This window comes from Oculina patagonica, chromosome 4 (genome assembly GCF_052425735.1).
Source record: "Oculina patagonica isolate OP01 chromosome 4, crgOcupat, whole genome shotgun sequence".
NCBI lineage: Eukaryota > Metazoa > Cnidaria > Anthozoa > Scleractinia > Oculinidae > Oculina > Oculina patagonica.
The window spans coordinates 50465534-50491929 of record NC_135761.1 but is presented as its reverse complement, the minus strand read 5'-3'; the positions used below and the strand labels follow the sequence as shown (position 1 = coordinate 50491929).

At 37.4% G+C, this 26396-nt stretch overlaps 4 protein-coding genes across 9 annotated transcripts in view; 2 read left to right on the top strand and 2 right to left on the bottom strand.

Annotated features, from left to right (window-relative positions):
• Positions 1-26396, top strand: part of LOC144650453 (uncharacterized) — a 163867-nt gene that overhangs the window by 74605 nt on the left and 62866 nt on the right. The window lies entirely within an intron of this gene.
• LOC144650425 (guanylate-binding protein 4-like) lies at positions 64-10454 on the top strand. 2 transcript variants are annotated; one of them, XM_078510096.1, is made up of 11 exons: positions 64-159; positions 1646-1829; positions 2218-2375; positions 2472-2644; positions 3671-3860; positions 4539-4803; positions 6155-6450; positions 7721-7975; positions 8500-8622; positions 9240-9287; positions 9752-10454. In XM_078510096.1, exons 2-11 carry the CDS (start codon positions 1682-1684, stop codon positions 9992-9994), a joined length of 1899 nt encoding a protein of 632 aa, XP_078366222.1. In that variant the 5' UTR covers positions 64-159; positions 1646-1681; the 3' UTR covers positions 9995-10454. The 2 variants fall into 2 exon arrangements, with proteins under 2 accessions (XP_078366222.1, XP_078366224.1); XM_078510098.1 differs by lacking the exon at positions 64-159 and adding an exon at positions 1467-1530.
• On the bottom strand, positions 12288-13467 carry LOC144650447 (uncharacterized). The gene has a single exon (XM_078510134.1). The coding sequence runs from the start codon at positions 13224-13226 to the stop codon at positions 12288-12290; it is 939 nt and encodes a 312-aa protein (XP_078366260.1). The 5' UTR covers positions 13227-13467.
• On the bottom strand, positions 16122-25702 carry LOC144650440 (adenosine receptor A1-like). 5 transcript variants are annotated; one of them, XM_078510122.1, is made up of 3 exons: positions 25539-25702; positions 18711-18824; positions 16122-17243 (listed from the first exon to the last, which is right to left on the bottom strand). In XM_078510122.1, the coding sequence occupies exons 2-3, from the start codon at positions 18728-18730 to the stop codon at positions 16151-16153; spliced, it is 1113 nt and encodes a 370-aa protein (XP_078366248.1). In that variant the 5' UTR covers positions 18731-18824; positions 25539-25702; the 3' UTR covers positions 16122-16150. The 5 variants fall into 5 exon arrangements, with proteins under 5 accessions (XP_078366248.1, XP_078366247.1, XP_078366246.1 ...); XM_078510121.1 differs by lacking the exon at positions 25539-25702 and adding an exon at positions 19945-20056; XM_078510120.1 differs by lacking the exon at positions 25539-25702 and adding an exon at positions 18896-19094.

Below are 26396 nucleotides of genomic sequence, written 5' to 3'. Positions count from 1 at the left end.
ACCCGGTATTGGGGAAAATTACCTTTTTCCAGGGGTATCACTTTTTAGTTGTGATGTCATGTTCACAACGTATTCAGTTCTCTTTTTCGCAGAAAAGGGAATTAAACCAATAGATTGTAAATAAAATATTTCAGTTCAGTTCGACGGGCAAATTGAGAGGTAAGCTGCTTTTTATTTTGTTTCCTTTGCTGTTTCTTTAACAATGTTCCCGTAAGTCTAATGTATACTATCTCGTGGAGTGCATAATTTATTATGTGATTCAATAGGCTTGTTGTATGGTAATACTACATGTAAGGCTAGGAAAATAGAAAACAGGGCTAGGAAATATAATTTGGTAAATTCATTAGCGACGGCAAAAACCGAAATTCACCCATAGTGAACTGATTGCGATCATAAGTATCTCGGTCGAGAAGAAGAACAAAGGTTACGTATCAATATTCTTCGTCGATTCATAACAAAATAGAAAATACCAAACGCAAAACTAATTGCTTTTCCCGACAGATCGAAGGTTGAATTTTGCCCTTCGCGGAAAATCAGACGCGACGCTTCATATATTCTAATCAATACTAAACGTAATTTAATATTGTACCGCGGCCTCTAAAGCTACATTTGTCACGGTCATTCCATGATATATCTCCCGCTGAAAAATACGGGCCGTTTGACTACTACAAAATTTAACCTTTTAATGAAACATTCAGTTTAGGATCGTACCATTGATCTATATTGACTGCAACAGTATTTGATCGAGGCAGACTCAAATATTTTCAGATATTAGTTAGTTGAGCAATAAAAACTAAGCAGTGACATCACTTAAACACAATGACCGAAAGTAGATGGGTTTTCAGTTTCAAAAAGGTCATGGTTTTATTTTCCCGGTGTTGAAAATATTAAATTCACCGGTAACAGTTGGTAGGTTGAATTTTTGAGGCATGTACAAATAATGAGAAAAATACAGAACTCGCATCCCTTGTCATAATAAAAGAAATAGCAAAAACACACAAAAAAACTATTTTTGCTCCCGACAAACTCGTGGGTAAAACCTTTTTAGGGGGATTAATTTCGTGGGTTAAATCCCACGAAGTTATGGGGCATCTCCCAATAGCAATAGCAAATGTCCCCTGTAAAAAAGGTCAATAAAAGGTGCAACGATCATCCCAATCGATTTTATATGCGAGTCGATAACGCTTGTAGGACTTGTAGTAAATCTCCACTTTGTAAGTCGGCCAACATAAATTGTGCCCGGAGGTGGGGAGGGGGCTCCCCAATATGACTACTCCTCATTACGAACTATTATGGTGCGTGCGTCTGTGAAGGTTATAATTTTCAGGCAGTTTGGTCTGGGATAGAGTACAGCAAAGGTTTTGTTTAGAATAGGGTATCATTTCCGTGAAACTAATCAACTGCTTGAACAATTTATTCTAGACAAAGTTCCTCTGCAGAGTACCCTCCCCCGGTATTGCGCCAAGCCGGGCGTCTTTGCTGTCAAATTGCTTCAACGACTCCAATATCCATTTATACTGAATATAAAAGGTAAAGGTACTGCGAATTGAAGTTTCTCGCCCAAAAAATTAAAAAGAGACAACATCTCTACAACCTAAACCCTTTAACTTGGCCATCTCATATCTCTAATTTTTCAATTTGATAGTGGTAGTGTGTTAGAAAGAAAGATTGCTTCTTTGCCATGTCTAAAAATCGTGCTGTGCCACTATGCCTGCCAAACAACTGTAAATGGGACGAGAAGAGCGGTGTTTACAGCAAAGATGAAGACCAAGAAAGGACCAGCCTCCATGTCATCGATGCTGCTTTGAGAAAACTGCGACAGATCAAAGGTACACATATAATCCCTTGTCAGTTAGAAATCATGTTGCACCCGCCTTGAGTCCTTAAAAGTTATTCCACTGAAAACATACGTGAAATTCCGATACAGAAAGCTATTTTTTGGCCGAGAAGCTTTCGTGTGGGAAGTTAGTTTACTAATTTCGCGAGGAATAAAATGTGTCATTGCTCAAAATGGAAGCTCAAGGAAAAACAACAACTGAACTCATGAAGTAGCAAACTGCTCGCTCGTGTACTTTTCGGTTTTGTATCGGATCTATAACAATAGATAACAGGACATAACAATGTCACGGCTTAGCCCTAGAAAACAACAGTGGCAGTCTTATCCAAAGAGGTAGTGTCTTACTGGAAAGTTGTAACGCTTTGTTTTGTATTTGTTAGGGCCTGTTTGTGTGGTTTCTATCGCTGGGCCGTGTAGAAAAGGCAAGTCGTACATCTTAAGTAAAGCTTTTGACCAAGGAGAGGTATTTCCTCTTGGACACGAATTGGACCCTGAGACCATGGGAATCTGGATGTGGATTGTTCCAGAAAAACTGAAGGTGATATTTCAAAAATGATGTTAATAATGCTACATATTGCACTCTTTTATACAGATCCCTCTCCTTTTTTTAAACGTCCACATTTGTTTATAACAGGACACTAGTGGACAGGAATTCACAGTGGTGTTACTGGACTCTGAAGGAATAGACGCCGTGTCAAGTGAAGGCTGTGCTGATCACTGCATATTTACACTGACCATTTTATTGGCTTCTGTGTTCATTTATAACTCAGCTGGGGTGCCGAGCAGAACTGACCTTGATGGATTACAGTATCTTTTAAACTGTTTTTTTTTTTCTCATCTTTTACTGTACAATGACAGTTTGTTCTTGTAATTTGTTCTACCTGGACAAAAGTACGAGAAAAATATTGACCAAATGAGGCTCCTATTATTATCTTTCCTAGCGTTCTTTGTGTTTTTTAGCCCTTTTTTGTTATGTTGCCTTTCAGTCGCCTTTGTATGCGTAAACTTCACTTCAGAGATCGAAGACAGATTAGTAGGTTTATTGCGTATATCTTTGAGCAAGTTTGTCTTTTTGTAATAGCTTAACATCCTTTGCCACACTGTATTATCCCCCGGGGGGGGGGGGGGCACTCAAAAAAGTTTTATACGGGGAGGCTCCGCCCCAAGCTTTTACCCCTTACCCTTTTTTAATACCATTTTGACAGAAATTGTACCCCTTTCGTATACCCTTTTACTGAAAACAAGGTACCCCTTTCATATACCTAAAAGACATGGCATAGACTTAGAACAGGATGTTTTCTTGTGATTTTCATGCAGCGCTTAATAAATTAAAATAATACAGCCAGAAAGTGCGTCTGTTCGAAATATTTTAATAAAAGGCCATTTTAAAAACCTAAATGACGGATTTTCATACCCTTTCATGTACCAAAACTTATGAAATCCCTTCCCTTTTATATACCTGAAGCCCGAAAAAGGTACCCCTTCCGGGCGGAGCCTCCCCGTATAGGCCATTATATGGAGTACTCCCTTCCCCCCCCCCCCCCCCCCCCCCCCCCCCCCCCCCGCGGTATTATCACTTGATTCTCAAAAACATCTTCTGATGTGAAAGGTGATAGCTTTAGAAGTGGTAAAAAGACCGGGAAATCCGTTGGTTAAGCCTGTTCCCCCCCCCCCCCAATCTGCAACAAGAATATGTTACGTTGCCAAGCGACTACTTAGATAAGCTGCAGGTTCACCCAATTATATCACGAGCATTACTTGATTTGCGTTGCAAACTAAAATTTTCTACGCTGTCTAAAATTAAAATTTGTCTTTCTTAACTCAATGAATAAGCCACATAGCAAAGCTGTCCCAGCTAATTCAATTACAATCAACTTACCAACCATCTGACTCAGAAACAATCCAAGAAGAAGACTCGATGCTCTTCTTTCGGTCGTTTCCAACATTTATTTGGTTGCTGAGAGATGTTGTCCTGTCACTCCCCAAGGAGAGCTACAACGTTAAGGAGTATTTTCTAAATACGGTTAGTAAATCGCCATTCATTTTTTAATGAATGCTCTGGTCTCGTCCTTTTATAGCAATAACATGTGTTTGCGAATAGTATGCGAATTTTCTTGAGCTTGAATGGTACTGTGGCGTAATTACCTTGACTCCAAACCCAGCGCTTTGGCATCGAGCCCTGGCCGCAGATTCACTGCGATGGACTACCTTTCCATCCTAAGGGAGTATTATAAATCAACTCTTAGTCACTTCATGCTACGAAAAACGATGATAATTAATCGCCGTCCCGATGGGCCAAAAGGCTTGAGGGCCGACGCCTTCAATCACTCACGAAATGAAAAACCATGTTGTGTTGCAGTGAATTCGTGCGCGAAGTAAGTTGATTCAGCAAAACAAGTCTGCCTTGCTGGTAATAAAGGCCTATACACACGAGGGTTTTTGCTCTTGGGCAAGAGCAAAACTCCTCGTACGGTACACAAGAGGGAACATTTTAAGTTTGCGCAATTTGCTACAGGATCTTGCTCCCAAATATTTACCGATTTAATATCGTGAAGCATCTAACGGGGTAGAAATTTGGCTCCCGAGGATGGATTTTACCCATAAAGCGTACCACTGGAGCAAAACTTTGGAGCAAAACCATTTGTGTGTATCGGCCTTGACAACCAGCAGCCATTTATCTCCTTTTTGTTGTTGTTAACAGGTGTTTAAGCAGACGTCAGGAAAGGAAAGCAAAGAATCTAAGGAAGTAGCACAGAGTATTCTGACATTTTTTCCAGAGTTTCACGCGTTCAAGCTGCGCCCGCCGTCTTCGGATCCAGAGGTAGTGTCTACTCTCAATCAGAGAGAACCAAGTGATGAAGTCAGCAAGTTGTTTATTTGGGGAATAGATGGTTTTAGGAAAGTATTAAACTCCAAGCTTGCCCCTAAACGAAGTTTCAACGAGGCAGAGTATGTAACTGGGGAAGGTGAGTCGGATATGGCGCAAAGTGTTATTCACCTAAACAAGTGCCTGCCCGCTAAATCTGACTGATGAAGGAAGGAACATAAGGCTGGATGATTTCTCTTGCATCTCGGAAAACAAACTGGTCTATACTAATTTGAAGCCGAAAGTTCCAATAGATACTTGGCTTGGTTTTCTTGTTGTTGTTTTTTTATTTCAAATTATGCAATTTTCCTAAAACATAAGATTGTGGTTAACGTGAGATTGCATTCAATCGTCGCGGGGAAAGAAAAACTGATTTTTTGTTGTTTTCTGAAAATAATTCCTGTATATGTTTAATTCCTGAGCCCAAAAAGGTTTTACTGGGCCTGTCCGGGAGTCGAACCCGGGACCTCTCGCCCTGTATTCACCGGGTTCAATTATCTGTCTGTTCTTTTTATTTAATTAAAAAGGATGTAACTGTGTTTTTTTAACTTTGAAACCAAAAGATGTTTCACTTCTACCTCATGTATAAAAATTTATTAAGTTTCCTACAAGAAAACATCGTATGGGACAATGTTTATTTTACGCCACCGTATGCCACGGTGTTTTCCATCGCTAATTTGTCGCTAATTTTCACGCCCGTTCTTCCCTGTTCTTTGCGGTTCAATGTGTTTCTGTGTTTGTATCATTTTGCGACTTTTAGTAGCTTTTGATGTTGTTTGGGGGTCGCAGTTGTTTTTCGCTTTTTCAGCTTTTTTCGTTAAATTGTAATCATTGAGCCGGCCGAGAATGGCCGAGGGTTACAAATTGAGCTCCGTAGTTTAATGTAGTTGGCTTAAGGAAAGTTCGAACCCGGGACCTCCTGCACCCTAAGCGAGAATCATGCCACTAGACCAACAGGCCAAACTTAATAAAACTTTTTTGATAAAAGCCTTAATGTGCCACTCCTATTATTACTGAGTTGGTGGTGCAACACCTGTTACGTGTCGTCTTGTGGTCAAGCCACATACTATATATATCCAGAGCTGACTGCCACTTTCAGCGATGCAGTTCCACGAGAAAATAAATTTCATAGCCAAGTTTCATGAACCGAATGAAATATGATCAACATTCGACTTGTTATTACAAAAATATTCTGCCAACAAACATTCGGCTTTCATCAAGTGTCTTAGTGGCGCAATCTGTAAGCGCATCAATTCGGCTGTTTACGTCAAGGTTGGTGGTTCAAGCCCACCCAGGGACGTTTCGTTTTCCTTTGGTCAACAAAATTTGTTATATTTTTTATTAGTTGTTTTTATTTTTTCATAAAAAGACTCCTTGTCGAACGACAACAGCAACATCAATTTTTTAATCCTGTTTAAAAATTGTTTCTCTGTACTGTGTTCCCTGGACAGGTCTCGCCGGATTGGTTTCCAGTTATGTTGCTCAACTGAACAATCCTGGAACAGTCGTTAACGTTAAGAATGCCTGGGATACTTTTGTTTCTTCAAAATGCACCCGAGTGAAAGCAGCTGCTATAGAAGCATATGACAAAACCATGGTGCTAGAACTGGATGGTAAAATCCCGTGTGACAGCGATGTTATTCGACAAGCTCATCTGAATTCGTTTGATGTTGCCTTGAAGCTGTTTGAAGACGAGACGTATGATATCTGTGCAGCAAATGTTAAAAATTGTCTTAAGGAAATAAAGGTAACTAAGAAATAAATAAATGGGGTGAAATGTTTGTTCTGAAATGTCGGAAACAGAAGCTCGTTAAAGAACAGGGACGGCGGAGCATTTTTCCAAGTGGGGGGGCTGACTAGTGACTTAAAGTGGGGGGGGGGGGGGCTGAAAAGACTCTTCTCTTAGTAAGTCTATTTTTTCGAAAATTCTAGGGGGGCTAAAGCCCCCCCCCAGCCCCCCCGGCTCCGCCGTCCCTGAAGAAGACATTAGGGACTTTTATAAGATACCTGGACGGCTGACCTCGAGGACGGCTGACCGGAAGTAATTTTTCTCGTGTAGCCTATATTGCGCGTGCCCGCTTCACGCACATTGCCGTCCAGCTCCGTCCAGTTGTTGTCGAGGACGTGAGAAGTAGAGTTTTGCCGTCCACCAGTGAACGGGAGTGCTTTTTGTATGATTTAAAAATCTCATAATTTTTTAATTCTGTTACTCTGTTAGGTGGTCCTTTATGGTATTCTTGGTTTGGTACTGATAAAAAGTTAAGAAGTCAAGTTTTATTTGCGGTTGCGAATATATTTGCTGTGCTTTGCATAAACGCTGATGGCGAAGCCACGTGCGTGAAATTATGAACTTTCTTGCTTGTGTTTCTACAAAAATTTCACTTGGAATTTGTACCCTGTGAATGAAAATAGTGCTTTCTGGTGCCAGACTTTGGGCTAGAAGCGCCAAATGTTTTTCTTCGCATGTTTTGGGCTAAGAAATTATTGATCCACTAACGAAGCCGTCCTCCGTTCACACACGACGGCTCTTAACGTTGGAAGTTCCCGCCAAGAACGTCGACATCAACCTAGTCCTCCTCGCGAAATTCTACCGTCCTCGCACCGTCCTCGAGGTCAGCCGTCCAGGTAACTTAAAGTCCCTATTGAATTCCAATCTAACTTCCTTAGTAGAAACTTAGTTGACCTTTTGTAGCAGTGGGAATTGGCTAAAGGCAAAATTAAAATGACTTATTTTACAGCGGACTGTGCTGGGTATGTGACAAACCATTGTTTAAGAATACGAACAGTCACTTAGTAAAGAGTTTTATTTTCGAGTCATACAGTAATTACAGTACGTCAGCTAATAGTCAAGGTGCTCAAGAAGCCCCCTTTTTGAAAACCGTGGGTGCCTGGAGCTATCAGAGAGGCAAATTTACCAAAAAAGTGGTAAAATTGTTCTTTCTAGTCTAGACGAAGAAGGTAGTCTTTATGGGTGGAAAGAGTTAGAAAAAGCTAATTCCACCAATTTATTTTAACAGGATTACATGGAGTGCAGCTTTGATCGGTGGATACAACAGAACAGCACCGTGACAAGAGAAAGTTGTCGCAAGCTTCTGACTGGATTGAAAAAGCAACACCTGGATCAAGCTCTGGCTCGGTTAAGTGGACCCGATGGGTTTAAGGTATCGTTTTTGGAAATTAAGGAATGCTACTCTGCTATTGAGAGTGATTTCAAGGCTGGAGCGAAAGGTGCTCAAGATACTTGTGCTGAAATGTTTGTCGAGTTTCACGGGGTAAGGAAACTGGCTTATTTTTTACCTAATAATTATCTTTACTTGTAATCTATTAGAAACATCATTGTATTTTTTAAGTAATGTATTTTTACGAAGATTTTTGTGCAAGATGTACTCGCGTAGAGCTTTTCACGAATCATAAATCTTTTACTGTTTATAGGGTGGATTTATTTGGTTTATTAAATAAGGGTTACTTGAAAAAGGAATCGATTTGATTTTCAAGCTATTGAACCATTTTTAAGTTTTCTCCGTAATAAGGGAATGCCTTTACAAAGGCGTTGTTTCTTTATCACAAATCTATTCTAGAAAACATTGTTGCTGCACATACACACCACTTAATTTTCATTGTTATTTATCTTAAATACTTTCTTCCTGGACGTATTGGGAACTTCCGTACTCTTTTCATTGTTCCCACGTCGCAAAACCGAATTAAACATCAACACCGCCACAACTAGCACTAACAGGAAGACCTGACCGACCTGAATATGATTTTAAGATTCCTTTGACCACTTATTCCTTGCCAGGAGCTGCAGCATGAAATGGTTAAACACATGGATCACTTGAAGCAGCTTAAAGATTTTGATGGAAATATTACGCACGAGAAGCAAGCCAAAGCAAAGGAGGAGCAGGAAAAGATAAAGGCAAAGGTAATTTTGTTTCTAGTCTTGACAATTCAATGTGGATCAATGAAAACAGGCTGGTATGGTGCAGTGGTGAAAGTGCTCGCCTCTCACCACTGTGGCCCAGATTCCGACCCGGCGTCATATGTGGGTTGAGTTTGTTGCTGTTTCCTTCTCCAAAGTTTCTTCCTAGGGTTCTCAAGTTCACCTTCTTCCACAAAGACCATACTCCAAACTTCCAATTCTATTTGCGATTCACGTACACGTACTTACGAGCTCCTGATAGCTCTTTTTGTTACGTTTATAAATAATTTACATTTACAAGAAAAGATTAAAAAGAAAGAGAAAGGACACGGCTATTGCCAGCGTTTTCACAAGACACTGTCAAGGCAATCAAACACACTATACTGATTTCAGTGACGCCTCATGGATCCGGTATTTTCAAAAAGCAGACCATGTCTAAGTAGCTTCGGAGTTTCATTTTGCATTACTGTTGGCTATCTGACGTGTTAGTCGGTTGGGGAGCCCAGACAGGACAAAAATGCAAATAAAATATCCATATTCGAAAATTTGAAATTTTAACTGCACATCTTGAACTACATTGTTCTGTTTTACAACTGTTATGATTCGACTTTGGCATGCAGGAGGCAAGAGCGCGACTGGAAGAGGAACGGGCTACAAAAGAAAAGGAGGTCAGTAGTTTTTATTTCTAAAAGAAATGGCTCTCTTAAAACTTGTTAGGGTAATTTTAAACATTCAATTTTGAATTCTTAAGTAAAGGTAACCGTCACGCATTGTTGTGCTTCAATATTGCTCACTTATACTTGCTGCAGAAATGATGATCTATATTCTTCAGAAAATGGCCTCTCTTGGCTACCATGTGAGTGCTTTTAAGCGAAACTCCTTAAGTAAATGCATAAATATTATAACATTCGCATTTTAACTTGTGATTTTCAGGAAGTAATAAAATTTACAACTCATTGGGTACTCTAACAAAAACACAGACCCAATTGGAAATTGGCGCCTAAATTAAAGATCTTTAATTGTCACGTTAAAGTACTTTTACATACCCCGTCCATGTGCGGCTTAGAAGTTCTGAATAATAATAATTTCAACAAAACATCAAAGTAAGATTGGAATTATATGGTTTCTTTAGATAATATTGTTGAAGACAAAGCATGAGGAAGATAAGAGTCGTCTCGAAAAACGGCTGAGGGCGGATATGGAGGCGCAAAAAGTGCAGATGACAAACATGATGACAGCAAATATACAAGAAATGAGAAAGGAGAAACAAGCAGTCGTTGACCAGAACAAAAGACTGAAGAATTCCATAGCACAAATGCAACGTTCTTTAGACGAGTTAAACAAGCAAATAGATTCCCTAAAGAAACGAATTTGAACCATATTGTAATGATGAACGGGCCCAGCTCAGAAACCTATCTCAACGAAATACGAAATAGTATAATATCTCAAAATAGTTTAGTGCTTACTTACTGAAAGTGGAATCACTAGTAAGTGGGAATCATGATGGTGCTTATTTTGTCAGTTAATTTCTTGGCCAAAAATGTATTTTTAGATATTATATCTTCGAAATATCCTCACATGATTATCAAAATAATCTCGAAGGATACACTTAAACTATAAACCATTTTATATATAGCTTATGAAGTAGTACAAGTGCTTTTTTAAGATGGGACGTCAAGTGGTAATCAATTTTATTGGTAAGTTTAGTTTTACGGGAATTGCTGCTTTCATAATTAAATGAGTTCTGCAAAAGCGTTTTTTTTTTATCTAATGTCAGCACTTTTGAGGGAAATGTCACACAATGCATGGATATCACTACCAAGGCCTTTTAAAACTAGCAAAAGGCAAGACGAAGCACTTACTTCGCCTAATTTTTACCCAAAATTAAAAACAATGTATGTTTTTTTTAGTCCATGAGCCAAGACCCCAAAAATGGATTTTCGTGGCACCCCCCTTAATACCTAGTGAAATTGGTATCAAATTAAAGCTAAATGTGTAAATTTTCTAAACCTACTTGTTACCAGGATGGTAACTGGTGCATAAGGGAGATACGGCAAGGTTTTCTCGAGGTGGTGGTGGGGATGCTTTTTACATTGTAAATACACGTGAAATACTCGCCCAAAGAGATTCGTAGCTTCTAGATTTCAATTTTTTTCGAGGGCATGCCCCCATGCCAGAACCCACTAGCAAAAATTAAGATCTTGCCTCGTCTATAGCTAGCACAGGTCAGGTTACGGCCCTGACTACCATAGCATAATTAAAATATACCGTTATCAAATGTCAAAATTAACAATTCCTTTCCTGCTTGCCATACGGAGTCCTCCTGTCTGTCGTCGTGTTATCGTTTTTCGCTTATTTCATCTGCGTAGTCCTTCCACTCCCAGGAATGGATATTTTCGGTTTTCTTCTTTAATCTTAAACCGCCAATCAGTTTCCTTTGCAAACTTTGGAGAAAGAAACTGCTCATTGACTTTTATTTCCACGGTCATTTAGAATGATTTCATACATAGGCTTCGAAGCTAGAACAGCATAAACTATAAAGATTGTTTCAAAGAAAAGAAATTAAGGAAGGTGATTAGCTTGCAAAGTACCTTTACTTCCTTACTGTTGTCCAGTTGAGTGCTCGTTTAAGAAACATGATGTTGCTCATAGCGAAAGTTTGTATGTTTTTTAGAAGTTTAGAAAAAGTCGCTCTACTAATGTTGAAATTTAGATACACATTACTGTTGAAGTGTGTCACGTACTGATATATAGTTTCGTGAACGACTATCAATGGCGATACTAAAATGAAAAAAAGTTCAAGTAACTCTCATCTACCGAGATTAAAATCATTTATTGGTTCCAAGGTTCACTGGACCTTGACAAGCGCTTTACACATAACGCTTGAACGAACTCCATTGTAAATAGTGGAAAGTTTCTTACATACCAAGTTTACTTGATCAAATTCAACTCCATCACTCCCCAGAATTAATGCAGTTTCAGCTTATAACTTTGCAAATTACTCACCGTCAGTAATGAAAGTTAGAAATTATTGCGAAATTCCAAAGTGTTTTCTGAAATGAATACTTGACTGAGTATTGGGTACTTAAGGATTAAAAGGAGTCGGTATTATGCAACGCCATGCGAAGAAGAGCACTCTCTGGGCTCCGTTGATGCCATTGTTGTTGTTATTGTTGTTAGTTGTGGTGGTAAAAGAAAGCTGATGGTGGAGTCAAAGTGTCTGTTCAATTATTTCTCAGCCATGTTCTGGCAAAATGTTGCGATCCAATGAATTCAGGAAATTAACAACAGCTTTCAGTTATGGCACCCACCGGAAAGTAAACTTAAGGAGCAATGCCAAACAAAAACAGTCAATCTTACTGTTATGTGTTTGCCAAATAATATAGGACTACAAAATCAGCTTTGTTTTTTTTTTTAATTTATTCAGTGTGTTAATTAAAGATAATCACTTTAGTTGTTTCAATATTTACATTTTTTCAGGTGTTTAAAACAATTTACAATCATTCAATGATAAAGACGTCGTTCCGTCATTATTTGAGCCAAATTAAATCAATTTGTCCTCATCTCTTTTTTTTTAAATCTGTTTTTACAGATCACTACACACATGCCAGTTTATAACAAAACAAAGGCTTCTATATTACATAAAAACATGTAAACTCAGATCATTTCTATGATCTGCAAAAAATTCTCTTAATTGCTTCTGTCACTTCCCTCATTCGCCAGATAAAAACAAGTGGATGCAACGCTGTGGTGAAGAAAACAAATGTTACCATCAAGGTGTAAAGAATTTTGGCATGTTCTTGTTTTTCTGTACAAACGTATTCCTTGCAAAAGCTAACTATAGTCGTTGGGACATAGCAAGCAACTATCAGGACGACTATAAAAGCCACTGTATATGCGTACTTTTTAAATCGTGCGAAATCCGCGAAGAGGCTTCTAAGTGAACCTCGGCGGTCAAAAGTAGGACCCTGAAATACTGTCAATTCCGTTATTTGGACCTGATGACGTCGAACCAGTACCAGAATTTTTAAATAAACTATAACAATTACACAAAGGCAAAGGAAGTTGGTAGACTTGGTAATGAAGAGAAATGTTTGGTTCTTCACCCAGAATCTTGATATACTGACTGAAACGGAAAGAAGCCACACGATGAGTACAGATGTCGTTATACGCTTCTTGGTAACAACTTCCCTGTATCTTAGATGAAGATGAAGGGAAAGATATCGGTCAATCGACATGAATGTCAACACGACGAACGACGCATTCAGCGCTGTCTGTGAACAAAACTCGTATGTAAGACGAGATCCACAATAAAGTTGGAAATCCTTCGCTATTTCCGACGCTTTGAAGACTATAAATGCCGGTGCGGCAAAAAACCCCAGAAGAAAGTCACAAAAAGCAAACCATCCTAGCAGAATGTTTGCAGGCGTATAAAGGGATGGGGTTTTCCAAAGTGCTATGACGATCAGAAGGTTGCCAATCGAGGAACAGATGGCGAAGAAAGCATTTAAAACACAGGTTATAACGTTGACAACGAGAGTAGCCGATGTCATGAAGATAGGAGCAGTGAAATAAAGGCAGCTAACGGAAGAAACTGTGTCATCCATGATCGACGAGGGAAGTGAAACGTTTATAACAAACTTTCGCGGTACACCACACACGGTTAAACGCTCACTCACCGAAGACGGCCGTGGGTCGCCAGATTTATACGAGTGCCGTTTGGCATATTGGTTGTGAAGCGACACGATGTTTGTAACAGTTTTCTGTTCTTTAAAGATGTTGCTTTTGCAAACAGTTTTGACAAATGACGGAAAATGTTTTCTATGCCAAGCATCACCAATCAGGCGATTCTTGAGTTGTTTTTGATATAATGATAACAATTATTTATATTGGTCCCTTAACAACACTGTTTCGCAGCAAAGTTATTAATTACCCGAAACAAAGAAAATGTGTCGCACTCACACATGTAAATGCAGATTTCGTTTAAGAAAAGATCTCTTTATAACACAAGCGTCTCAGTAGCGTATTTATAATCTAGAATTCTCTTTGATTTTTAATGTCAACAAATCTAACTCCATATTTACTTTATACTGGAAAGGAATATTCCAAACTATGTAAACATAAACCATATCAACGAATACTGTTCGCCAACACGTTATCAGTGTAATATCGCTCGCTGCTGCCCAAGGCAAAAGTTGTAAGGCCGATTTTTACAGCTTGAAAATTCTATTATAATAAATGTCATTAAACTTTTATATCTTTATTCATAAGAATTTGGTAAAAACTTAAATTGAAGGCACTCATAATAATAATCCGGAACCCTTCCAATTATTAGAGAACGTAACAAACAAGCTTTTGACATTTTTTTTATCGTTGTACGGCATGACAAAAGTGCTATTCTAACACTTGAAATGAATTCGTCCAGACATAACTTATTTAAATTTTATAGAGAAAGACATTTTGTTTTAGAAATCATTGTACGTAGTTTCCGTTTGCAATTGTTTTCCTCTGCCCCGCAAGCACAATCTAGAATGAAACGAACTTCTTTGCTCTTAAAATTAGATGTGACGTACACTTTGTTTAGTGCTTGCGTTGGTGGGAATGATAAACAGACTTTTTACACATAGCTGAAGATGGAATAGTTTAAAGTCCGTCGTTGGGGTTATGGTGCATCAAAATAAACGAGGCATTAGTTAAATCGATTGTTGACATTACTTTGTCTTATCCATTTGTTCAAATGATTATTTTGACAATTTTCTTTGTTAGAAGTTTTCGCTCACCTATATTCGTCGAATCGACTAATATTGGCACGCCACCGAAATTGTTCAGTTAACCACAATATGTCAGTAAACATTATTGATTCAAGAAGCCGTTGACCTAAGATCAAGATAGGCTTAACCTAGATAAGTATATTATTTAAAAGAACACAGAATGAAGTGTCCGCATAAAACAATTCCGTATCGAACACTTCAGAGAAAAAATTATTTATATAAATGTGTACTTTTATAAATAGACATATGCAAATTGCATCCTTCCCAATTACGTTGGCGACAAGCATGTACTCAAAATTAAGTACTCTACCCTAAGATTTTCTTAAAGAGGTGACTCAACACTTTGAAACACGTGCTTTTCCAATGTCTTTTGCAACGCCATCCTCGCCTAACATAGGGTGCATCCAAAAATATCCAACGTTTTCGAGTTTTACTGACATTTGACACAATTACTTTGAAAGATAAACACTTTATTATATTCCTTTGATGTCGTTGTTAAGTGTTTGCCGCCAAAGGAGTTACGGAAGTTTACAATTTTGCTACCGAAGGGATTCAAGCCTTTTAGGCAAATCTTCGACTCTACGCTTTTTTTTACTGAACATTTAGTCTTGTTGTGAGAAGATTTTAAAGCCAAATTTGAAAGTGGCAAAAGTGTTTCTTTCCTGTTATGTACTGAATCAGCATATCTCGAGTGACAATATCATGTTGACATGCTGGAACAACTCCAAGCATTGGTCGCCTGACAAAATGACATATTGTACTTTCAAAGGAAAGCTGTCATCCAATATTTAATAGATATATTGGTCGTAATCTCACCAGTGTCCTTCAAAATATGAGACTTTCATAAGTTTAATAAGGTCATGTGAATAAAAAACGATTGCTAACGGTTATAAACTTTGGGTGAAAATGAATACTGAAAGAAAATTGTAATTTTATAGTTCTTCACTTCTAATGAGAGCTCCGACAAAAAAAAGCCTCATTTTTAATAGGAAACGTTATAAAAAAAATATGTAACATAATAAAGAAAAAGGAAAGGGCCGGATACCAACGTGGAAGAAAGCTTGAAAGAATTCAAAATTTGACGCTTACTTAAAAAAAGAAGATAACATAATTGTATTCATAATTCTCTCAAACATTACCTGGTGTTAACAACAGAGTATGTAAACGGGAATCAGTCGTTTTTTGCCTTCGGCTTCGGCTGATAACCCTTACCTTGACCTTGATTATTCCGAATATCACATGAACCGAATCTAATAATTGTTTTATTATACATAGTTTTTCTGGAAAAAGGAAGTAATGACAAACGATTTCAACCTATTTCAAAACTTGTGCTAATTCCGGCTGGTCGTCCTAAACCTTCCCAATTTTTGTTAGTCATTTTGTGTTTTCCGAGACTTTATTGTCCAGCAATTTTTGAACTTTGGTCAAACTATTTCTCGTTTAAAGGAGTGAATCGACGAACTATGAATTTCCTTCGCCGCCAGATTACTGACACATTGCGTCATGCATTGCGCGCGCAACTTACAGATTAGTGGATAATCTGCTAGCAGATTATTCATTAATCTGTAGGTTGAGCGGGGTTGCGCGGATTTCCAGAATTAGCTGTAGGCTCTTAGCCAATGAGAAGACAGCTAGTGACTACAATGTATAATAATGTACATTAACTTCGAAATAAATGGCAAACAGAGATTTTCGTATTCCCAGGTTTGGACTGAAACTGTATAAAAATTAGTTCACAATAATTGACCAGTCCCTGTCTTTCAAACGCTTTCATTGACTTTAACGTCCCTTGGGGAATACTTTCCCTTTTTGTGCATTGAAAACAAATCAGTTCTTCTTTTGGCCAACCGTCTGTGTCCCGATGTGCCATTCAAAGTTTTCAGCTGGTTGCCAGTGTAAATAAGGTTCAGATTCACAGCTGAGCACGTGTTTACCAGATTAGAGACTGAAGTCAATGTGACACCTGGGGCATTTCTGACTTGGATGTTCCTCTTAGGACTCAAAGAGCCGCTACGGACAAAACTAACGATTGCTCGGCGAAATTCCTGCATTCTAAATGAATACACAAGTGTATTCACAAAGGAGTTGCTGTACTGAAGGAGTTTTATGACATAGACAAGCCTATTCGGAGGATAACTGCATTGTTTGCAGAAATGAACAATTATGATGATGACCTCAAAAGGCATCCATGTCAAGATGAAGATACTGGTGACCACAAACAACGTAATGGCTAGCTTTTTGTCTTTTTCAACCCCCCTGCGACGCCTCTGTCGATACTTTATTCGAAGCCACAAAGCACTGTAAGCCGAACAGGCAACTGTTAGAGAAACTGACAGGGAAATTACTGTTACAATATGAACCACGCCGGAGATCAACTGAAAACGAAGACCAAGGTAGAGGCAGCATATCGCCAGAGCTAAGAACCACGTGGCTGCCACAGCAACTATGTAGCATTTCAGTGGTGTGTAATGGCGATATTTCCATGGCCATCCCACAGCGTAAAGCCTTTCTACAGAGACGACTGCCAAAGTGAAAACTGAAGCCATGCCAGAGACAATATCAAAGCTGTAGTAGAGAGCTTGAATAACCTGACTTCCACTCCAAAGACTCGAGTCCACAAAATGGAAGATGTAAAGCGGCATTGCTAAAGCTCCGACCATCAGGTCAGCCACGGCGAGAGAGATCAGAAAGTAGTGGGTTGGTCTGCGGATAAGCCTTGTTTTGGTAAAAGCAGCAATGGTCACAGAGTTTCCCGCGATAATAGTGAGGGCAACCAAGCCAAAGGCTGTGCTTAACGCTATGGACTCTGTTTTGGTAAGTGGGATGTTCTCGGAACTTGACATTCTGGCAGTGCTGTGAAAGAAAAATGAACTACATTAGGCACTATCCACACTGTTCCTTGGAATGACAGTGGGACCCTGAAACTTGGAAACTTGGAACTTGGAGAGTGTGTTCGACCTTTATAACGAATGTGTAGAAAAGTGGGCAAAATAGTCTTTATATCGTCGTCTAAAGTTGTCTTTTAATTGCAGTTAAACAGTACCACGTTACATCACTTAGCATACTATATTCCCTTCGGCAGCAACAATGAGCTGTTGACAGAAGCGCGATGACAATTTCTACTTACATAGGTAGTTTAGAGGGCCCGTTTCAATGTATGAAGTTAAGTAAAGATATTTATTTATATAGGGTGGAACAAAACAGTGCACCACACAAATAAACTTTTGGCCCTCTATTTTTTTATGCTTTAAGACCTAACCGGTTGCTCCTAAACCCATTAAAAGAGGTTGCAATGCCACGCTGAGAAGTGATTGCAGAAGAAATGAAGCTACTGGCAAGATTCAATAACTGCAGTTTGTGAAAGTAGTGTTTTCTACAAAGTGCAGTTTAGGACTCTAAAGTGGAAAAATATTATTATGTACGAGTGTTGCAATTGCTTCATATTTGATTGGAACTCATTAAAAATTTACATTAATTTGGTAATGGCATGACTTCCAATGAACTGCCATAGTGTTGAATGAAATATTTACGCAGTCAACTTGTTATTCAGTCTTCCTGTAATACCTGATTATGATTAATTAGTAACAGGACCTCGTGCGTCCTATTCTGTTGGTACTCATACTTGTGACTAGCAAATTGGACTCCCGTGAAGCGATAATCACTTGATCGTGTAATAAATCCGTTAATCATCTGTACGATTAAAAGGGCGAATTGGACTCTACTGGGTATTCTTACGAATATTAATGGTTTCTTAGATGCGTTTAACCTTAAATAAGTCTTAGAATTTATCATCGACAAAAACTCAAGTTAGCATACACTTTTGGGAAAATAATAATATTTATATGTGCTCTCGCTAAGTTTAATAGCACAAATTAAACCAGAGCAAAAACTATGGAACTCGGGTTTTCTCTCCATGGCGATACAATATATTGCGTCTGTCTATGCATGATTATATGTCTAAAGAATCGTGTATGGCCAAAATTATCTGCATGTGTTATCTTTAAAGGCGACGATCATGCACTTTATGAACTTTTCTTCTTCGAGAAATTTAGTGTGTAGAGAAGGATTCGTTCAGTAGATTGGAGGATAGAACATCGATTTCTTTCTAATCTAATGCGAACTAAATTTGCCTAATAAAAGTAATTTTCGTCATTTTTCGTCGATAATTAATTTTGGGTCATTTTTATTATTTTTGAAAGTTTTACACACATCCGTTTGTTGTAAAACTGCTCATTGATGTGCCGCTAATGAAAAAGGTAAATTATACCGTCCCAAAGGTAAAATTATTCTTCAAAAATACAACAACAAGAAAGGACTTACGATATGTTTGAGTTTGGCATGCGGTCCACTTCATGTAAACGTTTTTATGTTTTTGCGACTCTGCAACCTTCTTAAAGTTCTTGTTTATGTATCACCACCGTTGTGAGAAGTATGCTGAAATTCAAGTAAAGGATTTCTTTGAAAAGAGAAACATTTTTCAGCAGCAACTATCGACCAATACAAACCGAAACAGTCTTCTGTTACACCAATTTTCATCTCTTTAGCACTTCTTATAATTGGCACAAAAGGTTCGTTCGTGAAGAACCTGAGTGTATTATTTTCTTGAACGATGCTTGCCGCGTCTCTCATTTGAAGCCAGCTGTTTTTATTTACATCTCGTTTCCTTTATCGACCCCTTAGTGTGTAAACGTATATGATAAAGCATAATAACTTGCGCCTTTTTTTAATTACATTTGCATTTTAATAAAGTCCTCGAGGCAATGTGCTTAAATGGTAGAATTTTCTGGTAACTTTAATATGTCTCTCTTGCATAGTGAGTTAAGGTGCTGTTAAAACGCACTTATACAGTACCTGCGGTACTTATAAAAACATTTACTAGTGGGCTGTTGGACTGAAATTTTCAGCTTCCTTCCTAGCGTAAATTAACTAATGGGCTGTAGGACTGAAATTTCCAGCTTCCTTCCATGTGTACATGTTTTTCTTTTTTAATTTTAGGCTGAATACTAGTTGGGTATTAGAACAAGTTTATATCATTGTTGGAAATGTATTAACCCGAAAAAAATGAACTGTCGGAGGGCTGTGCGCATTCGATCGATAACCATTTTTATCCCATTTTTGAATTAACAAAGCTCCATCGGCTTAGTGTTCTTCAAAGATAGAATTTTAATGCCGGGTTCCATGCTTAACTGTTAAACTGATATGATTACCTTCTTTAATCCCATAAGCAGTGTGCATGGACGTGTTATGAAAAGATGAAGGGAGCTTAGTAATTAATCACTACAGCCGGGGTTAAATTTATACAAAAAATAGCATAATATTTTCTTTCGTAGAAATAACGCTTTTTGAACGTGGTTATTGCACTAAGGAAAAAAAAGGCTCAAAAAGCGATATACTTCTTGGAATTGAATTTTAAAACAATTTGACAAAATGATTAAAAAAGAGCATATTTTCATACTTTGCTCTCGTCTGGTCTAAGCGTTTGTTAGTTAAATTTACTCAAATGAAATCATTCGAAAAATTACTTTGAAGTAAAAATTCCAAATACAAAACTTACTTTACATCGACAAGCTCCTTCTTCGCTGAAATGTGTCTATGTATTACATTTTCTTCGCAAAGAAAAAAGTTTGTTTGAGCGTTTTAAGGCATTACAAAATAAAACGATTGTGGTGGATTGAAATTCAAATTTTATGACATGTTGTTGGCAGCAAAAATGATAACTTTGTCTTTTCAACACGTCGCCCACTTTAATGAACAAACACTTCATTTTTTGTATGTCATATCAGTGAAAAAATATTTTTAATCTGTCCAACAACCATATTTGGTAATTGTAAGTTAAAAAATAAATCTTATATTTTTTTTTTATCTTTTATCAGTATAAGGTTGGTAATGGTCGAATGTTGCTTCTCAGTGGTTTATACTAGTGTGGTTAATTTGGTTTAAATCGAACCAAACGCCAAAGAAAACGTTTTTGTCTAAGTGTTTTATTTCTCGGGTTTCAGGAAGGATGTGGATTCTTCTGTCAACCATCAACGAGCGCCGAGATATTGCTTATTGTCAACACTTAATTAGCTCAGTGTCGCCTTGAAAAAATAATATATCCATCGTATAAAAGGCTTATAGACCTGGAAAACAATTTTGACGCACGGTGAAAGACAACGCATAGAAAGAGTTCATTTTTCTTCCAAACAAACTCTTATAAACACCCCCGCACAGAGATTAAATCACGACATATGACGTACAGATTCATTCTAGAAATAAATATGTGGAGCAGAGATTCGATCTAGAAACAAATATGTAGATTTCCAAATCAATTAAACATTTTTTTTACAGTTTGAAATATTTTGGCAACATTTATTTTCAGTTGAGTATATGTAGCCGATTTTAAGTAAATTTAATTACCAAGTCAAATCAAACTTGTAAGTAATTTTAAACCAAGGTATCACTTTTCCTCTTCTTCAAACACGTCAACACAATAGGGTATAATGGCAATATGGCACTCCGCCAAAAATTGTAATAATAAAATAAAATAAAACAAAATGTGTTTGTCAAATGCATATCCGCTGTTAGTGCAGTCTATACATGTCATTCTTTACTCTAAGTAAATAGGTGTCTGTCTTCGCGTGCTCGATTCATTTGGAATAACAGACACGTCTGAGATCAGAACAAAAACATCCCATGCATCTTTATAGGGATCCATATAATGTATATGATTGGTTGATTACTGCACGCCGACTCGTAACCAAGCACGAGCCAGAAAAACCACTCAACTCCCTGTAGAGTTACATGCACATTGCAAATGTTGATTTCCACCTTTTAAATATCACATTCATAAAAAAAGGATGAACTGAGCGCACATTTAATTCTTCTGCTATAAAGTTTCGATTGAAAGTGGGGGAACCGGAAAGACTATTTTCTTTACTCAGCTGAAAATAGGTTAACCCTGTATTATGTTTGGAGGGTGGAGGGGGGGGGGGGGGGATTGGGTCCACCCGCTCTTACCGTGAACACGTGTGGTTTCGAAATAGATTAAAACCACCAGATTTGTTGTCCTATCAAAATTTTGACTGGAACCATTTTTATTGTCTCGCACTTGCGTCCTCTGAAGTTTCCATAGCAACCGGCTTTGGAAACTAAAATTAGAAAGTGGAAGATTTGGCTTTGATCAATATTTTTGCTTGCTGACTGAATTTGTGTACTTCACTGTAGAAGGAGAAATTAGGTCAAGGAATTCACTGAAGATAGCGGAACCAAGATGGTGCGTACCGATTAGGCAAATTTATCCCTAATAAAGGATATACATGTTACTCTCTTTTCTTTGATAAATAAGTTCCGAAAGCATGGTTGAAATTTTCTTTGTACAATAGAAAGCGGTTATACATTCAGACTTGATGGAAATTTTGATGAAAGACGGTTTCAGCCAATTAACTCAACAAATGGCGTCATAATTCAGCCATTATGTCATAAGGACTAAATGGTAAGCATTGAATAGTTTTTGCTATGGTCATTGTTATCAGAAATCATGTACTTAATCCTAGGTTATTGCGGTATCCATAGCGTAATCCTTTTAATTATAAGGGGTTTTTAGGGTAAGCGGTTTCAAAGTCACAGGTGTATCATGACTTTTGTCCAGTATTTATCTGTTTTACTGAAGATGATTCGAACGAAACTGCGTTTAATTAGTAAACTCTTTCTTTTTGCCTTCAATACTGCTCCACTGACTCATACCCACATTTTTTTTTTCAACAAAGTTATTAAAATTAACCACATAAACGTATAAAAGTTTAAGAGAAATTTTGAACACTCGGGTAAATTAAGATTTAAAACTATTCCACTCTTACGCGTTAAGGAGAAAAAAGGAGAGTATCTTTCCATTCATGACTTGTTCCATTCATCTTGGCCGTCAGCAAACCTGTCTTCTTCGCATAGAGTCCCGATCAGATCATAGAAGGGAGATTGCACCGAATACAGCAGAGGCCTCTTGAGAGAATGAGGAAATCGTAACCTGTTTTATTACTTACGCCAGTCGATTATCGAATTTATTTGTTTTCGTCTCATCTCGCTTCGTTCACATTAATGTTCGTTAAATCTCTCAGCGAAACAGTTTAACACAGGATTTGATTGCAACGAATTTATGCTGAAAAAATTAAATGCAATGAGTTGCGGTTGACAAGGAGAAGATACAACAACGTTAACTGCTTCTTTCTTGGTAAAACACAGATAAGACTAGAGGTCTTCGAATTCTCCTAGGTATACAGAGACTAAATTTCAAACTTTCAAAAACTCTATTCTTCCAAGTCTTATTTATTTTTCTTTTTTTTTTTTTCATAACAACAGACTCTGTGCTAAGCTATAAAGACCTGACCAAATTATCTTTCAATTCCAGAAGAAAATATTATTAGTTTACTAACGGATTTCGCACTTTTTCCCTTAAAAAATATTATCTGACTTATATAATATAATTTTTATTTCCCTTCGTGCATTATACTATGTTTGTAGTCAGAAAATTAACTACAAGCGATCGTACAGCAAGTATTATTTGCTAAATCCTTTTTGGCGGAGACACGCAACCAATACTTTTGTGTTCCCACTATCTGCTTTCATATGTATATTTTTTGACCATTCAGTATATAGAGAAAATGCCGACGTTGTTTACACAGGTGAAGTACTTAAAAATAGTCTCACCATCAATTTACATTTCTTTAGCAGGTAAGATTAAAAAGACAAGAGCCAAAAATAATAAGAAAAACATCATGAAATATATTTGAATTTTTGTAGCCAAATATCCGGCAGAAAACATGCAGGCTGAAAGTATTTACCTTTAGGGACGGACCATTATTTTCTTGGGAGGGGGGGGGGGGGATGAAAAATCTTCCTCTGCAAACTTTTTTTTTTTTAGTTTACGCACCTCTGCAAACATTTTTTTTCGAAATTCTTACTATTTTTTGTTATACATATCGTGTTTGCAAACAATTTATTTTGTCTTTCCAGGCCCTGCAAACAATTTTTTCATTATTTTTCATCTCCCCCCCCCCCCCCTCCAAAAAAATAATGGTCCGTCCCTTAAAGCGTTTAACATTTCGTGTAGTCTTTGCGCGAGATGTCGACGCAAAGAGACGTTTTGTTGTTGATGCAAGGCGGCGCGGCTAGGATTTGTTTACTTTTTGTCTTCGTTTTTGTTTTTACTAAAGCGAGGACAACAACAGAAAAAGGTTCAGTGACTCGTATCCTCACACAAGACTACTATAAAAGGGACACCATTCTTAATACTAAACACTGTGAGCTTTTTTTATAAAAATTAAATGCCGCGGATGTTCGTTTTGAATATATGAAGCCGTTTTATTACTGCTTTGTCCAACCTATTCTTCCTCAATTATCATGTTATTTAATTATTAACGAAAATTGCAAATCCAATGCCTCACCAAATATCAAAAAGAGCCGACTTTAACCTCACTTCCGGAGAAGATGACCGTTTTGTGCCTTTTGATGATGGGGTATTGGAGAGGGTAGTTCTATTTCAATTTGTCAATGGGTGTAAAACATGGATCAATCGGTAAGTCTGAGGATATTAAAGCTTTACATTCCAGCTTATTCTAGCATACAATGCTTACATCGTCTTAAAATAGAACCACCTGCCTGGCTGTGAAACATACAGACTGTGTTATTCTTCTAAATTAAATAGCAGCCTTCTTATGTCACAGTATCTTAGCAACGTTGCCACTTAATGTGGATTTTTTTGTCTTTCAAGTAAACACCACTTCCAACCAAAAACACTCAAGATGTTCTTCAAAGGCAATATCCTTGAGAACCATCAAATAGTGCCAACCATACGATTGGCCTTTGCTAAGTAAAAACGGATTTTTTTGACAGTTTTCAAGTTTTTTAATACTTCTAAACGTCGATGAAATGTTACAGGTCCGTTGATCTATTGTTCAGGTAAGGAGTAACGTTTATAGATGTTGAAAGTCGATGTATAGATTGTGCGTTAAAAGTGTAACGGACTAAGGACATTCTAGATCTTGACAATTGCATTTACATTTTTTCCTCCAGCGATGTTCACCATTGTTTTCGATTATTTATTTTTGTCTGACTTAATATGGCTAGAAAAAACGAGGCGTTTCCAACAAACGTATTTAATAATAATAATAATACTTTACTTCAAAGTCTATTGTTTTCGTAGATGAAATGGATGGTTAAATAGTACACGCATGCAAGGAAGTTAAACCACGACGAACGACAATAATATGAAATAGTTAAACTTGTCTATTGTTACCACATATGACCCTACTACAGGTACACGCATAATGGTGTGGAACAAAAGTCTGTAGTGCTTTTTACTTTATTTTCCTTTATTTGCACAATACCACATTTGCAATTACACACGTGCAACACCAGGTAGGCCGTGATTATTCATATACTTTATGTCTGACGTCCGGAACTGTATTTAATTTCTGTTTTTGCCCCTGCATTAGCTGCTTCTTAAAATAGAAAAGTGAACAAAAAGTAAATCGACGTGAACAAATGTGCGGAAACAGATAAAATAAAATAAATTAAAGATTTGCACGCATATGAAACTTGGTCATTTCACCGTAAAATAAAGACCTACATCGTGAAAAAAGAGATAAGATATGGAGGTTCGAAAATAAAACCAAAAAGAGTTAATTCAGCGCGATTCGCTTTACATTAATATGTTTGGCGAGCCAGCGATTTTCCCATCAGCTTCACTTTAAAGTATTTGCATTATATATAATTACTACCGCTGTTGACAACTTTAGGTTTAGTGAAAATGGAAGGAAAAGCCTCAAACTGTTCGCTAATTGGTTTTCTGAGCTATTTTGAAATTACACTCCAAATCGAAAGGAATGGAAATCAAATTAGACAATAGTACAACAGTTCTGTAATTATCACCTCAAATGTAGATATATAAAGGAGTAAAATAAATGAAATGTTGAAACTAAATTTTATGTAGGCTTGGTCTGTCGCAGAAACATGATGATTTTCCATATTCAAGAGATTTAAATGCCAAACCTCCTTATTATTCCAAATTAATCTTTCCACTCCGCTACTCTAATTCTTTTTCCAACAATACATTCGAATTGCGCATGAATCGGTCCATTATATAGTTGAATTTGAAGTTCTTCTCTAACCTACCTTTTCAACGTACCTATCCAAATGATGGTAGAAAGTATCGAAGACAATGTGGAAACCAAATGCTTTTCCTCTGGTCAAAGTTCTTGTCAAAGTTCTTGTCAGGCTTTAACTCAAAACTCTTCACTTCTGTTCGCCCGTTTGTAAGCTTACTCGATATGTCCACTTTTTAATGTTCCGTGTCTTAGGCAGATATCACCGGGAAAATTTCTTCTTCCTTAACGAGATTACGGCGTCAAACTGTTTAGAGGTCTTTTGCATTTCCGATAGATGGAAAAAAAAATATATTACAATGTACGTGGCTCCAGGCGAAAACCCAACATATAGTGGTTACGTAATTTAATTTAGATTTGAAAAGGCAACATTTTTAGAAACTGGCCATAAACGCCTGTAAACACCTCTAAAAGCATTTTTGTCGAATACCAAAATACTCATTACCGCCACGTTTGCTTTGACTAATTCGACAAAATTGAAGTCTTTTTTTTAATATCCAGCTCACCAAGACATTTGTTTGTTATGATTTTAAATAGATGAGTCAAATGTGGGTGACAAAACAGCAACGAAATTAGCACGGTAACTTGTTTCATAGACAATATAATTCAATTAATCAGCGGTCAAATTGTTAAATAAAAGGACCCCTCAAGTAAAGCTAAGGAACTATTTTTTTTAAAGCGCACGCGAAAAGTGATACACTCGTTGAAAATATAATTAATTTGTATTCCATTTCCCTCTTAAAATATGTAACTGGGACAAGTCCTTAAAATGGCTATACGTTACCATAGAATTTCCAGTAAAGATTCAAGAATACTTTTCCCGTCATTTAAATTACAACGTAGTTAATGTCTAAACAGTTGTTAGCAA

Bases quoted from the DNA above. Each gene is read 5' to 3' on its own strand.
- LOC144650447 (XM_078510134.1), bottom strand. From the start codon at position 13,226: ATGGATGACACAGTTTCTTCCGTTAGCTGCCTTTATTTCACTGCTCCT.
- LOC144650440 (XM_078510122.1), bottom strand. From the start codon at position 18,730: ATGCCAAACTCAAACATATC. The intron at 17,244-18,710 runs GTAAGTCCTTTC...TTTCTTTCACAG, and splicing joins ATGCCAAACTCAAACATATC to CACTGCCAGAATGTCAAGTT.
- LOC144650425 (XM_078510096.1), top strand. From the start codon at position 1,682: ATGTCTAAAAATCGTGCTGTGCCACTATGCCTGCCAAACAACTGTAAA. The intron at 1,830-2,217 runs GTACACATATAA...TGTATTTGTTAG, and splicing joins AAAACTGCGACAGATCAAAG to GGCCTGTTTGTGTGGTTTCT. The intron at 2,645-3,670 runs GTATCTTTTAAA...TCAATGAATAAG, and splicing joins ACTGACCTTGATGGATTACA to CCACATAGCAAAGCTGTCCC.